This window comes from Drosophila santomea, chromosome 3L (genome assembly GCF_016746245.2).
Source record: "Drosophila santomea strain STO CAGO 1482 chromosome 3L, Prin_Dsan_1.1, whole genome shotgun sequence".
Lineage (NCBI taxonomy): Eukaryota > Metazoa > Arthropoda > Insecta > Diptera > Drosophilidae > Drosophila > Drosophila santomea.
The window spans coordinates 5,231,947-5,246,612 of NC_053018.2; the positions used below are offsets into that span (position 1 = coordinate 5,231,947).

General features: G+C 39.6%; 1 protein-coding gene across 9 annotated transcripts in view; it reads left to right on the plus strand.

Annotated features, from left to right (window-relative positions):
- LOC120447668 (band 7 protein CG42540) overlaps window positions 1-13,954 on the plus strand; it is a 38,197-nt gene extending 24,243 nt beyond the window's left edge. For all 9 annotated transcript variants that reach the window (XM_039629194.1, XM_039629190.1, XM_039629188.1 and 6 more), the window contains 6 exons: window positions 677-749; window positions 1,365-1,447; window positions 8,134-8,337; window positions 9,644-9,699; window positions 11,407-11,587; window positions 11,652-13,954. In XM_039629194.1, coding sequence (XP_039485128.1) covers window positions 677-749; window positions 1,365-1,447; window positions 8,134-8,337; window positions 9,644-9,699; window positions 11,407-11,587; window positions 11,652-11,984 — 930 coding nt within the window. In that variant the 3' untranslated portion in view covers window positions 11,985-13,954. The remainder of the gene's footprint in view (window positions 1-676; window positions 750-1,364; window positions 1,448-8,133; window positions 8,338-9,643; window positions 9,700-11,406; window positions 11,588-11,651) is intronic.
- Window positions 13,955-14,666: the final 712 nt, after the last annotated feature.

Genomic DNA, 14,666 nt, shown 5'->3' on the forward strand with positions numbered 1-14,666 from the left:
TATTCTTGATCAGGACCAATAGCCGAGTCGATATGACCATGTCCGTCTGTCCGTCTGTCCGTCTGTCCGTCTGTCTGTCCGTCCGTATGAACGCTGTGATCTCAGGAACTACAAAAGCTAGAAAGTTAGGATTAAGCATACAGACTCCAGAGACATAGACGCAGCGCAAGTTTGTCGATTCATGTTGCCACGCCCACTCTAACGCCCACAAACCGCCCAAAGCTGCCACGCCCACACTTTTGAAAAATGTTTTGATATTTTTTCATTTTTGTATTAGTCTTGTAAATTTCTATCTATTTGCCAAGAAACTTTTGGCCACGCCCACTCTAACGGCCAGAAACCGCCAAAAACTGACTGCACTTACACTAGCTGAGTAACGGGTATCAGATAGTCGGGGAACTCGACTATAGCGTTCTCTCTTGTTTCATATATACACATATCAAGAAAAAGCTGACCAGGTATACATTTTTTATGTTTTACATACAACAGAATTAGCAGTCACTTTCTCAAAGCTGTTGAAGTCACATTTCAGGATGCTTTTTTAGTTGTTCAAATATTAAATGTTAGTACTAGTACATATTAAGATTAATAGGGTAGTTTAGACTTGTACCCATAGCTTTTCCTCAAGTTTCAATTTCATTTCACGAACATTTCACTCACGTGCCACATTTTGCAGGTGGTGCAGGAGTACGAGCGCGCGGTTATCTTCCGTTTGGGTCGTCTTATGCAGGGCGGTGCCAAGGGCCCAGGTGAGTACTCAGAACTGCAGCTTTGCAGGTGCAAATAGGGGTGGGCTGCGGCGGAGAGCGGCGGGGTAACGATTCTATGCAAATTTTAGTGGCGCTCACCTGCGACATGAATTTGTGTTAATTGCTGCACTTGCTCCAAATTAGCGACTCTGGGGCGGCCTCTCAGTCGGTGTGCTCTGCTTTTGTGCTCCCATTCCGAGGGAGGAAGAGATTAGCCAAATCGAGGCGAACTTCTCCCACAGTCGTGACACTAGTTTGCATCATTTTTGTGAAGAATTTCCACGACGTTTTCTAGAGCAAGGGAAACACTACAAACCAAGGTGTTCCTTTTTTCTTTCATATAAGAGTACATTAAAATTCCTATGGTTTGTTAAGCTGTTCAATAGTTTATACATAAAAATAAAATATTTCCCTCTACTTCACAATATAGTACAAATAAATAAAAATGTTAAAATTAATGCTAAGATGTTCTTATATCGAAAATCCCATGATAACTACTAAAAAGATAATTTTAAAAAATTCCTGGGGTTCTTTTATTTGGCATTCCCTGTTAGCCAGTGTAGTTTGCTCAGTACCCCGTAACGAGCGTTTAAAGCATTTCAACCATAATTGCAGGTATCTTCTTCATCCTGCCCTGCATCGACTCCTATGCCCGAGTGGACTTGCGTACTCGCACCTACGATGTGCCACCGCAGGAGGTAAGTTCCGGTAACATTTCCGGTTCCGGTTGGGACCGAAAAAAAGCAGGTTGCAACCTGCAGTGGCAGCCACAAACATATGCTGCCTTCTTCGATGTTGTTGTTGTTGTTTTATTAACCAAAAGTGGAAATCTTTTTAGTTTATGTACTTCAAAAAGTCCCCTCCAACCCACAAACACACACACACATACACACACTAACACATGACATTTTAAAACGATGCCAAGTAAAGCAGAAACCAATTAAACTTTTAGCTTTCGCCACAAGTTATTCCAGCCAACACGTTTGTTAACAAGAGATATTTAAACATATATACTCTCATATATGTATTTTTCGGTTGCATTTTCTGGTTTTGTGTTCTGACCAAAAATAAAAGATACTAAAAACACGCAGACACACCACCACACAGATAAAAAGATACAGATTTTTGGGCTCTGTTGGCGGAATCCGCAAGAGAAGCTTGGCTGAGCACAGCCGGAATCTGAGTTGTTTTGTGGATACTGCTGACAGGACACCCACACACATGGGCACCAAAAGCCACACAAACACCCAGACACACACACACACATACATGTAGACACAAGGATACAGGACGCGCAACTGGAGCGTGAATTACGCATACGCAACGTTGTCTTCTCGTTTCTTTGACTTCTTCCCCCTCGTTCTTGTTGTCGTCGCATGTCACGGTGTTTACTTTTAGTTTCTACTTTCTTCTTCGTTCGTTTCGTTTCGTTTTTTTCGGTTTTGATTTTCTTCCCAATGCAGCCTCTCTATCTGTGTGTCTTCCTGCTCTCCCCCTATATACATTCTATATTCATATACTTATATCTATGTCTACGGCTATCTATATCTATTAACGTATCTATCTCCACTTTCCAACCAGCAAAGAAACCCTCTTTCCAACCACTTTTATACAAAAAACAGCATCATCAAGAGCAAAGTGAAAGAAAACCATTTCTGTTGACCACATTTATAGTTTATTTAATTGTTTTTCCCTACCATTTCGAGTGGCTGCAGTCCATTTTGTTTTATAAAACGAGAAAAAGAATATTGTGGTTCTAACACCCACAAACGCACACACATACTAACACATTGCTCTCTCTACTCTCGTTGTTGTTGTTGTTGGTAGTCTTGTTGTATCCTATATATACATATAAATAAATATATATTTTAAATACTTTGTATGGTACTTGTTGTCGTATTGAAGTTGAACAATGTTGCAGAATTTTTATTATTATTGCCATTGGTGTGCACTCAACCTCACACCCACGACTCACACATACACAGAGGTAGGACTCACCTTGCCCTCACTCACACACACACACACACACATAGTGATACACAGGAGTCCCATCAAGATACGCGCTCCATTTATTTTTGGGAATTTTTCATCCTTTAGTTCGCTTACTTGATCTTTTATCGCAATCAAGCCCAAGCCAACCCAAAAAAAAATAAATAAAACACCGCACACATTTCTCATTTTTACCTGCGCATATTTCATTGTTCACTTGGCAGACTTAAATGAAATATGGAGCGGTGAAAAAAGCGAGGCTAAAGTGAATTTTAAGATAGTAGTAATGGTAACTGGTTCGATTTCAATCCGCTGGCTTTTTCAACATCTTGCTGACGTCACGTGAAGCAAACTCACTCACACTCATATACTGAATCTCACACACCAAAGTCAAAAATACCCCCTTTTTTATTATTTTTTTTCGTTTTTTGCATATCCGCCAGCATTCTCGTGTTCCATTTGAGTTTGTTCGGTTTTTTGTGTAAATCGCATGAAGGCCACTGCAGCAAGGATAAAAAAAAAGAACAAGAAAAAATGAAAAAATCCCCCAAAAGCCATCTCGATGACGATGTTATTATTCACAAACACCAAAGGACACATACAAGCCCAGATTTACAAACACATTCACCCGAAAATCTCCCTTTTAAGTGCATACGAAATGCGATTTTTGCGCATCATTTCGTTTCACTTTCATTTTGGATTTCTTTTCATTTTGAATCGTATCGTAATCGTTATCGTAATCGTATTTAGTTTTTGATGTCTTTTGAACATTAACTTCAAGTTATTACAATTTGCATAGTTAAAGCTCTGATTGTCTCCTGCAATTAGGAATGAAAAACCCAAAAAGAAAAAAAATTGAAAACAAAGAACTAAAAAAAAAATAAATCAAAGCAAAAGTGCCAGAATGCATATCAACTGAAAATTCTATCTCTCTCTATCTATCTGTCTCGCTCTCTGTGTTCAGCCGAGCACCACATATGCATATGCAAAACGAATTGGTGGGCGGGGGCGGGGCAAAACCACAAAAGAACTGTACGCATTACGCATTGGCTCTCTCTCTCTCTCTCTCACACACACGCACACATAACCCCTCTATATCTATTTCTATCTCTCTCCACCTCTGTCTCTCTATCCCTCTCCGTTTGTCACTCACTGTCTGTCTCTATCTCTGTCTGTCCAAAAAGAAAACTTGATGAAGAAATGAATGTCAAATGTTTGTTCACTGAACACAGGGTGCAGCACTCACACAAACGCAATTCCCAGGACACCCACACAAAGACAACAACACCAGAACACAGAAAAAATGAAAAAACAAAAAATAATGTAGGTCTTACGTAGCTTAAAATGCAAGTGGAACCCCATTAAAAACCCAACAGAAACACTGTCAATTGCACTCCCTTCCACCAAAAAAAAAAAAAAAAAATTATAATCTGTCTATCTAAACCTCTCTCTGTCTACTACCACATCTGTCTTGCTCACTCTCCTGCTAAGCAGTCACAAACCGATCTCTCACTGTCTCTCTATCTCTGTCTAAACTATCTATATGTCTCTGCCTCTATCTATCTGACTGTCTATCTTACCTAAGCTCTATATATAAACTATATAACTACCTCTCTCTGTCTCTATATATCTACATATATATTGATTTTGTTTTATGAGCTATGTGAGTTTTGTTTAGCAAACCTTATATAAGAACCGAAACCAACAAATACTAAAAACTAACTACCAAAGAAAACCCCCCCAAAAACAAATCACACGAAAAAGAAATTTACTATCGAATTGCACTTACTTGATAAATCCCCACTCTCCCCTGTTCGGTTAAGCGTTCGAATAATTTTTGAGAGCATGCTAAATATATATTTTCATAAATGTCTATTCTAAAAGCTTTCTAACTGTCTTAAACGAAAAAGAAACCAAACAAACCATACCGAAATCCAGCTAACAGATACCACAGATTGTTTATGATGTTGGTACAGACTGGAAAACAAAAGTATAAAATCAAAATATAAGTAAACCACACGGAATCTAACACTCACACCAAGCACACACAGACATCAAACATTCGTCATTTTGGAACACACGCTCCACACAACACACACGTACAGCTTTTAGTTTTTACAAACATAGTCACAACCACCACCCCCCTAAAAAGAAAAAAAACCAGCCCCGTCCAAAAAGAACAACAACAAAATATGTATTGTACAACTAACTAATTAAATCGTTACAATTTGATTTGTTTGAGCACAAGCGAAAGGACGCACCCCTCCCAATATAAAATGCAAGAACACATTGTATATATGCGATATATATATGCGCACACAGCGAATATACATATATACATATAATGTCGAGTTCATCTATGTGTGTTTTGCGTGGTTTAAGCTGTTTAAAAGTGGTAACTCAACTCCTGCACGCATGCAGGCCAAAAAGCCAAAAGCCAGAGCATTAGAACCAAAAAAAAAACAAAAAAAAAAATCTAAATGTGACGCCCGCCCGCCAAAACGCGCTAGATTCGCCACAGTTATAGTGATGATATAGTAGATATCTATAGTATATGGACGTTGAGCTAAAGCTATAGCTAGAGCTAGAGCAAGTCCCAGCATCACAGCATCAGTGCATCAGTAGTTGCCCCATAGACATAGGATATAGATTACTATATACCATACGATACCTGATTAGCAAAGCTGGGAGCTCAAAGAAGAGTACTATATTTCCAACTAATACTCACTGTGACTCTTTTAAACTATCGCTCTATCTATCACTATCTTACTCAGTAACTCAGTAGTCGGTAGCAAGTGAAGGACATTTTCAGTTGAGTCCCATTGCAAAAATGCTGACATAAATTCGCAGCATAAACTGTGCAAATTGTAATAAATAACCAAATTATGTTTAATTGAAAACTCATTAGTTTAGGTGTTACAGTGTATAAACTATTGTTTGGAATTTTCATTTCATTCACTTCCGATTCCCCTTCTCTCTCTATATCTGCCTATATCTCTGCTCTTGTTTCCATGGTTTCATCATTGATTCCTGAACGTTTGCTCATTCAATTCTATTCCGTAAAATGCAATGAACAAGCGACTTATGTATATCCCACCCACTCAGCACCTCACCACTCCACTCCACCTGAAACACAAAACCAACTAACCACCCACCACCCCCTAACTAACCCGACCAACTATTGTTCGAAATAATAAGCCATTGTTCGAGCCAAATTGATTTAGAGCTTTGCCCATGGACAGGCAGCAGGCTTTGGATGTTCGAACGGCATTCATAATGAAGTGAATAGTGCATGATTATCTGAAGGTATGCAGAGCGGAGGCCCCTGAAATTTTTCAATAGAACGCACACAAAGCCCAATTGAATTTGTAGATTATTTGTTTAAGCCAGTGCTTGGCAGTAGTGAAAGCCGCCTAACTGAATGATGTGAATCTCTGAAATGCTTGCAAGCAAGTATGAAAATGGAAAGTTAATCATACGCATTGTTGCCCCAGATTAAAATGAAATTTAATCTCAGATGAATGGCAGGACAACAAATGATATTAGGTAATATTTTGCAAACAGGATAACAGAACTAATATCATAAGTCACAGCCTGTTTATGGCTGCAATATAACGTATACGCACCGTATAGACATTCATAAAACTCCTTTATTATCTCTGTTTAAAGTTGGCAAACAATAGTTGAACATTTTGAAATGAGAAATTTAATATCTCAGATGAATGGCATGACAACAAATGATATTAGGTAATATTTTGCAAACAGGATAACAGAATTAATATCATAAGTCATTGCTTTATATCTGCTATATAACGTATACGCAGCGTATACACACCTTTGTTTAAAGTTGGCAAACAATAGTTGAACATTTGAAAATGAAAACCATAGCAAACAGAATAAATCTTGGCAAATTCAAATGCATAACTGGATTTGCAGGAATATTTCCGACCTTGTCTTTTAGCTTTTCCTCCAGCTGCTGCTGCTGCTGCTCACATTTCAGTTGATTCACATGCAAAGTGCTAGAGATTTCCCTCGCCCAAAAGTTCACCACCCAAAAGTCTGGGCATGGAAAAGCCTCGAAACTGGCCGAGTGGAAACGATGACACTAAACAACATTGACACCACAGCTTCAGCTTTGTGGAGAGCCGTAAAAAGCGGTCTAGACTACGCCGAACAATGTTTGGGCAGGTCATAAAACGTAAAGCGCTCCGTCGTTGAGGGAGCAACTTTTTACCACTGGTATATGGGCTGTGTGTGTGTGCCAGAGGCGGAAGATAGTTGGGCACAAGTTTGGCCAACTCTGAACCTTTGGCCGCAAGGAAAGGAACTATAAAAATAAAATTCCGAGAATTCGATTTGGGCATCATGAAGCGAGGCTGACACCACTGGGGCAGGGCCAGTAAACTTTCGGTCATGATGGAGTAATCCAAGCACGGACCACCGGAAATATGTACATAAACCGCCCACGAGACCCCACTCACCACATCTCTCTGTTCCCACAAAACCCTTGCAACACTATCGTTCTCCCCACTAGAATGTAAGACCTTTTCTACAAACGATTTAATGCTATTGGTTCTTCAGTTTGATTAGCTTTTCAGTTTCGTACTTGAGTTTCAGCTTATCATTTGTGCCGTTTACACGTGTACTTGAATAATTTGTTTAACTTCCCCACTATCTGTACATTAACTTATACACTGTAACCCCCAAGCTCTTGGGTTTGCTTCACGTATCGTCATTGCGCAGATGATCGAGTCCCACTCGAGCACATAAAAGTTGTGCCGGCAAATTGGTAGGATAAAGTTCGCTGAATGTGAAACAATGCGAAAAGACTTTGGGACTTTTGGGATGCACAGATACACGGATACACATTCAGATGCAAAATGCAAATGCAAATCCAAATGCACAGACACAGATGCAATAATCCAAATGAAAAAAAGCGCTGCCTTTGTGTGTTTGCCTTTGTGAGCTTGTATGTGTCTTTCGCCATTGTCGGTCCGTTGGTCTGTGGCAAAAGTTTTGCACTCCCTGCACTTAGTTCTATTAGAGAAAAGCGACCCGGCCAAAAGAAGCCAGCGACGTTCAAGTCAAGTGCATTCGCATTATACCACTCTCCTTGTCGGCCATAAAGTGCACAGCACAACTGGCCAACCACTGATACAGAAATACAAAATGCTTAGCTTATCACCAAAGTACCACCCACATGTGTATATATACTCGTATACGAATTGTATCTGTATGTACGCACATATCTCTTTACTTCTGTGAATGTGTTTGTTGGCAACAATAACAAGCGAATAATAAAAATAACTAACAGACCAACTACAACAATAGCAGGAACAATAGAGAAAGCAAAAAGCAAATGTCCCCAAAACAAAATACCCACTGCATCTTGTAGGTTCTCACAAAGGATAGCGTTACGGTTTCGGTGGATGCAGTGGTTTACTATCGGGTATCAAATGCGACCGTCTCTATCGCGAACGTGGAGAATGCTCACCATTCGACCAGGCTACTGGCACAGACTACTCTACGAAACACAATGGGAACTCGGCATTTGCATGAGATACTCAGCGAGCGTATGACGATTTCCGGCACAATGCAGGTGAGTTCAAAACAGTTGACAGTTGCCAGTTGGCCCGGCCCGCCAACAAACTCTCTCCCTCTCCAGAGAATTTAGTGGCTCCGTCGAGCTGCTTCCTCTAATTTACTTAGTATGCCGTTACAAAGAAATACACATAGAAAAAAAACAATCAATAATTAAATAGCCGCATTAAAAATTGCAATGGTTCGTTACGTTCTAAAAACAAATTTTACTTTCGGAGATATACAAGATTTAATGTCTCACGTAGGGTGCTTTTTCCATCCGTACAAAATTGTATCAAGATAAAGTATTCCACGTTGGGCGCCATTTGCACTAACGTAGACAAGAAAAGAAGTTCCACGTTGGGCGCCACTAACAAATGCATCGTGATAAATTACATTTTATGAGTTGAAAAAAACCAGAAAAGTCCTAGGCCGTAAGCCTCTCTTCTTTCTTAATTTAAAATGCAATATTTTTTTGCGTGCACAAAGGAAACGAGAAAATCCACGCAGAATAAATGCAGCTACTTGCCAGTCCCTTCTGCTGACAGATGACATTTAAGCCTCCGCTCCTAATTATGCAGCATAAACCTTAAAGTTTTGCGGTGAAACTCCGTTGGCGAAATATTAATTGCGAAATTTACCAGCTGCCAAAGGCGATATGTCTGTCTGCGCTCCGTGCCTGGCATGAAAATAATCTCGGAGCCAAAGCGTTTTTTCATCGCAATGTACAAATTGAAAAGGCATCGGGGAGGCGATGGTGGTAAAGTTACGAGCCGCATATCTTAGCAGCTGCCAACTTAACCCAAATTCTATGGCAAGCCTGGCAACGGGTCGTTTTATTTATTTATTTTCCATGCCATATGAAAAATAGTTCAAAATCAGGCGAAAATCTCGAGCATCAGCGGCAGAGGCAGCCGTTGGTGCACGTCGATGTGCGAACATGTGCAAAATGCCAAGTTGCCAGGGCTCTACGGCTCCATGGCTATATGGCTATATGGCTCCTTACACTCCCCTCGACGATGCCAAGTGCTGCATTTTTAGTTTTTCATTTCAAGGATGCTGCACGACCCACAAACAATGTGCGGAAAAATGCACTAGGGCAGCGGAGAGGGTGAAAGAAATAAAAGCAAAACCGAAACAAAACTGTTAACGACCTGAAAAACGCGTGTAAACAAAAACTAATGTATTTTTACTGCTATTTCTCACACGGCTCATCCACCTCACAACCCAACAAAACCAACAAATCCAACAAAACCGTCTAAACCAACCCAACAACCAACGATTGCACCCACCTCAACAACCTGGCCTGGTCCAATCATAAACAGGTTCAACTCGACGAAGCCACCGATGCCTGGGGCATCAAAGTTGAACGTGTGGAAATGTAAGTAGCACAGCTTTTTTAACCCCCTTTAACACACAAACACACACACACACACACAACACTTGCAGTGGCAACCTGGAAAAGTTTCTATGTCAAGCTATAAAAGTAATGTTATAAACGTTTCACCTCGCCAAGTCGAAGTTGATGTGCTTGAAAGGATATAGTGAGCTTGGCTTTCTAGTGCTACTTTTGGGGTGATTTCTCTAAAGGGAATGGATTAGTTTCAATGTTTTCAAATTTTATTCCTAACTTTGGGTCAATTGTGATGATGCTGGTTAACCGATATTAGCTGTGGCTAATTTTTGAAACGAGATTTTTATAGTTTTCTAGCCTAGATTTATTGCCATTTAATGTGCTTCAAAATATTATAATAAAGTTGATTTCATCTGGTTAATAATAGCTATTTAATATTTATAAAGTTATTTTCCACCGAGATTTATTTTAAAATTAACTTTAACTAATAAACCGAGAAAGTTCCAGTCAGAGTTCCAAAAAGAACGTTAAAAAATTATAGTGCCTCTGCTGACTGAGGTCTCCCGAGTCGCCCCTAATCCCCAGCTTATATAACATTTAAATTGGCTAGTTTGAGACCCGTAAACATTGTCGTAGCCCCTGCAAGGCCACAGCAATCAAGATTGTTCGTTATTTTTTTTATTTGTTATACCATTTTTCCGGGCATTTATCACAATAACGCTGCCTGCCTGATGGTGTGCGGGAGGTGTGGGATTGTGGGAGCTGGCTGCTGCCCTTTGTCTGCTGTCACCGAGGCCCCGTTGTTATAATTTATTATTTGCCCCTCTTTGGTGGGGAGGGGAGGGGGTAGGGAAGGGGGCACGTGGCTACTTTGTCAGCTTCACTTTTTCGCAGTGCCAAGTGTTTTGACGTTGGCATGTCAAATGCTCATACAGGGCCAAAACAATATGGCGGAGTGGCAGAGCCTGCTGCTGCTGGTGTGTTGGCCATGTTGAAACAGCTGCAACAACTTGACGCCCTGTCGCTTGTTGTTGTTCGTATTATTGTTGCTGTTTCTGTTACTGTGGCTATGTTGCGGCTGCTACCTTTTTCGCCCCTCCATCCCACCAAAAAAAAAACTCCCACTTTTCCATAAGGCACAACTTTGCGTTGAGAACGGTTTCATTTTATGGCAGTTGTTGAATATTTCATTATTGCATCTCACTTCTTCTTCGCCGTCGGTGTTATGATATTGATCAGATGGTTTATAACTTCCTCAAATGGCCAATAAAATGATGCGAGAAATTGTGCTGTTTATGAGTTATATAACTCGATTTAAATTTGAGAAAAATACGGCGATATAAATTGTATTTAATAAATTTAACTTCACGGCTCGTTGGTCGTAAAAAATGTTTGCCAAGTTCCACATTTGAATTAAAGATGCGCCATTGAGCTGAGCGCCATTAGCATACAGCTCCGCACATTTCGGTTGATAGCTTTAAATTTAAAACTGCTAAGGATGAGCGCTCAAAAAGATAAATTTTACAAATCTAAATGGGAAGTTCAAGCTTTGTCGTGCGCACTTCTGCACTGAAAACAAAAACGTCTGAGTATATGGGAAGAGAGATTAATAGTCAACGTTAAGGGGAAGACACTTTGTGGATAAAATATGGCACCTCCTCTGAGTTAGGGGCATTTCCGCGAAGTATCTGCAAGTCACGCCGGCTAATCTCATTTTCTCCATCGACCGAGCAGCAAGGACGTGCGTCTGCCGGTGCAACTGCAACGTGCCATGGCCGCGGAGGCAGAAGCCGCCCGGGAAGCCCGTGCCAAAGTCATCGCCGCCGAAGGAGAACAGAAGGCGTCGAGGGCACTTCGCGAGGCATCCGAGGTGATTGGCGATTCGCCGGCTGCACTCCAACTGCGCTACCTTCAGGTGGGTTTCTTATCTGCGATTTAGCAGAGATTTAATACTGATTTATGCGTTGTAACCACTTCAGACACTCAACACCATATCTGCGGAGAAGAACTCGACGATTGTGTTCCCGCTGCCCATCGATTTAATAACATATTTCCTGAAGACCAACGAGGCCACAACGCAGCAAAATGCCCGAGCAGCTGCGGCAGCAATTGGCAACACACCGCCGCCACTGCAACTGGCACCGCAGCAGCAGATGCAGCAGCAACAGCCGCAGTACCAACAGCCACTGCAGCAGCAGCAGCAGCAGCAGCAGTTCCAGCCGCAGCAGCAACAACAGCAGCAGCAGCAACAGCCGCAGCAGCAGCAGGATCAACTCTATCAGCAGGGGCAGCAGATCTCATCAGCCATGTAAATCAGCTTAAGATCACAAATGTTTCGGCCTCGTCGACTCCAAAATGTCCTGCACAATGTTGGAAGAAAATCCTGTTAACGAGATTGCATGAAAATACCTCAGAAATATGTATCATACTTGCATTTCCTTCGAAAAAATGCATATACCAATATCGATAGAAAAAAGGGTTTTGAACAGTATCTTTTTGTTCAGTCGAAAATATTGCTACTCATTTTCGAAGGCTGGGTAACTCTGACGTCCAGCTTAAAAATATGTATCTCAAATCCCATAGCCCTCCCTTCCCGAGATGCACATTTTAGAGTTACTCTCCTTTAGGGAATGAAAGCTAGATATGCATTTTTTGTTAGGTAATGCAAGTCATTTTCCTGGGCTTATTATGCATCAGTTAAAAACATGATTGTGCAGAGCGTTTTAACATAAAAACCAAAAAAAACCAACAACCAACGGAAACAACGATTCAAAAGAATCAAAAATCTTAGTTCATAACACCGATAAGTGCGATTCGAATGCGTTAGCCGACTGCAGATCCTTCACGAAGGAACCGAGGGATCTGAGGTCACATAGATACAAAGATACAAACCTAGACTAGTTTCATACGAGGCGAAAATAGAGTTTAATATTTGTAGCTTTACGACCAGAGGATGCAATTCTAAATATTAAATGTAGGATCTAGAGGTGCAACTCAAGTTTACCAAACAACACAAAAATCAAAGCAAAATACTTACAGCCTGCAAGGAAACTAGTCAAATCACACCATATGATGTGCGTTCGCTCAGGTGAAAATTCTAAAACCAACCAGTTTTGAAAGTCTCGAATTGTGAAATTTGAAATAGTCAAAAATGGTTGGTTTGGTTTTGTATTTTCAGGAACTGAGCGAGCCACAGATTATTGTTTTTCACTCAATATTCCACAAAGGTCCGTTTCCTTACATGCTATTAAAAAGTTAAAGCATTTTCCTACTTTAATTAGGTATTTTATTAAAGATCATTTTATTTCAATATTAATATATTATTATTACTGACAGCACTAAGAAAACGGGCCCTTGTTGAACCAAATATCCCATAGAATTGTTGACGAATGCGTTTTGTAAATGTTTATCATTAAGATGGTTACCCTGTTAATTATGGATGAATCTGATGACTTGAGATATTGCTGTATACTTAGCTATGCAAATTTACCTTTAAGACGTGATCAGGTTAGCCCGTATAAATAGAGTTACTGTTGTTCAAAACCAATTAAAACTTTATAGGACTTTAATAACTCTCATTACGAACAGTTGTACTCATATGGTACACCCAACATTCCTACAACTAATACAACTGTTAATCTGTTTCCACTGGATTATATCCAGGCATCTAGGCGGTTTGATCAGTGGGTTTAGAGAACTTTTAAAAGTTGGCTAAACCCATGATAGCAGATCAAATCAACTAGTCAGCAACGTTCGTAGGTCCAAAATACGAATGCCAAACAATAAATAAGAGTAATACGAATTTATTGTACATACAATAAACAAATTGAGCAATTAAGTCGTACAGAACTGTTTTACCCATTGAAATATTAATTAAAATTGGATATTCATATCGGATACACACCACACACCATACACACAACATAAACACAGGAAGTAGAAGATCGTCTAGTCTCTCTCTCGAAGTAGAAGCCGTCTGTCTACTTAAATGCGTTTAGAGTAAGTAGATGTCGAACAATGAATTGCAATTGGAACTAAAGTGCATTTGCAACACAGAAACGTTTACTTTTTAGCGCACTTCATGGATTACGAAAAGAGTTATTGAATTAATAATATATATATACATATACAAGCATAACGAACTACATATTATGTACAATTTTGCCTTTGAAAATTTTTAAACAGAAACGATTTCATTATCCACATACAATTAGATTTATGTGTAAAGGAACAATAAAATTTCTTCAACTTTTTTGGTATCCAAAAGAGCAAAAACAACAAAGCCGACCGTGAGTTTTACTTATTTTTAATTTAATTATGAAATTATAATTTAAAAGATGGTAAGTTGCAAACATACTCGTGTTGTATGAAATAAAATAGGAAATCATATAAACAAATTATTTCCAAAATTTTTAAACAGTCCCCAATAAAACAAGCGGTTCTTAGTTATTACATATTTTTCAATTTTATTAGTTATTATCATTATTATTTGTATTATGCATTACACACCTAACCGACTTAACGGACACATTTCTATCATTTTACATCAGCTAAATTCAGTTTTCATTCATATTTGAATCTGCGTGTTGAACCATTATCCGCAGTACATGACAATTCGCAGTTGTTATACTATAATTATTCATCAGACATTGCTATTCGTGTGTTATCAGGCAAAAACCGCTGTCAGCGCATGCAACACGCCTACCCAGGCAAAAGGCTGAAAAATTTTGTAAATCTTTCAATTTGATTGCCGCAGTTTGTATACAAAATTTGTGAAATTTTTATTTTTGTTCTTGTTGTGGAGTTAATGCCTCGCGTGCCGCTTGCGCCGCCAATGGCTGTTGTTTTTCAGCTGCCAAAGAATTATTAATTATTAGTTCGGTATTATCATTCAATTAAATTTCTCGTTTATTTCTACACGTTATGTCAAGTTTATATACAAAAATTCATCAACTACGCTAAACAATTTCAGTTTTGCCTGTGAATTATAACAA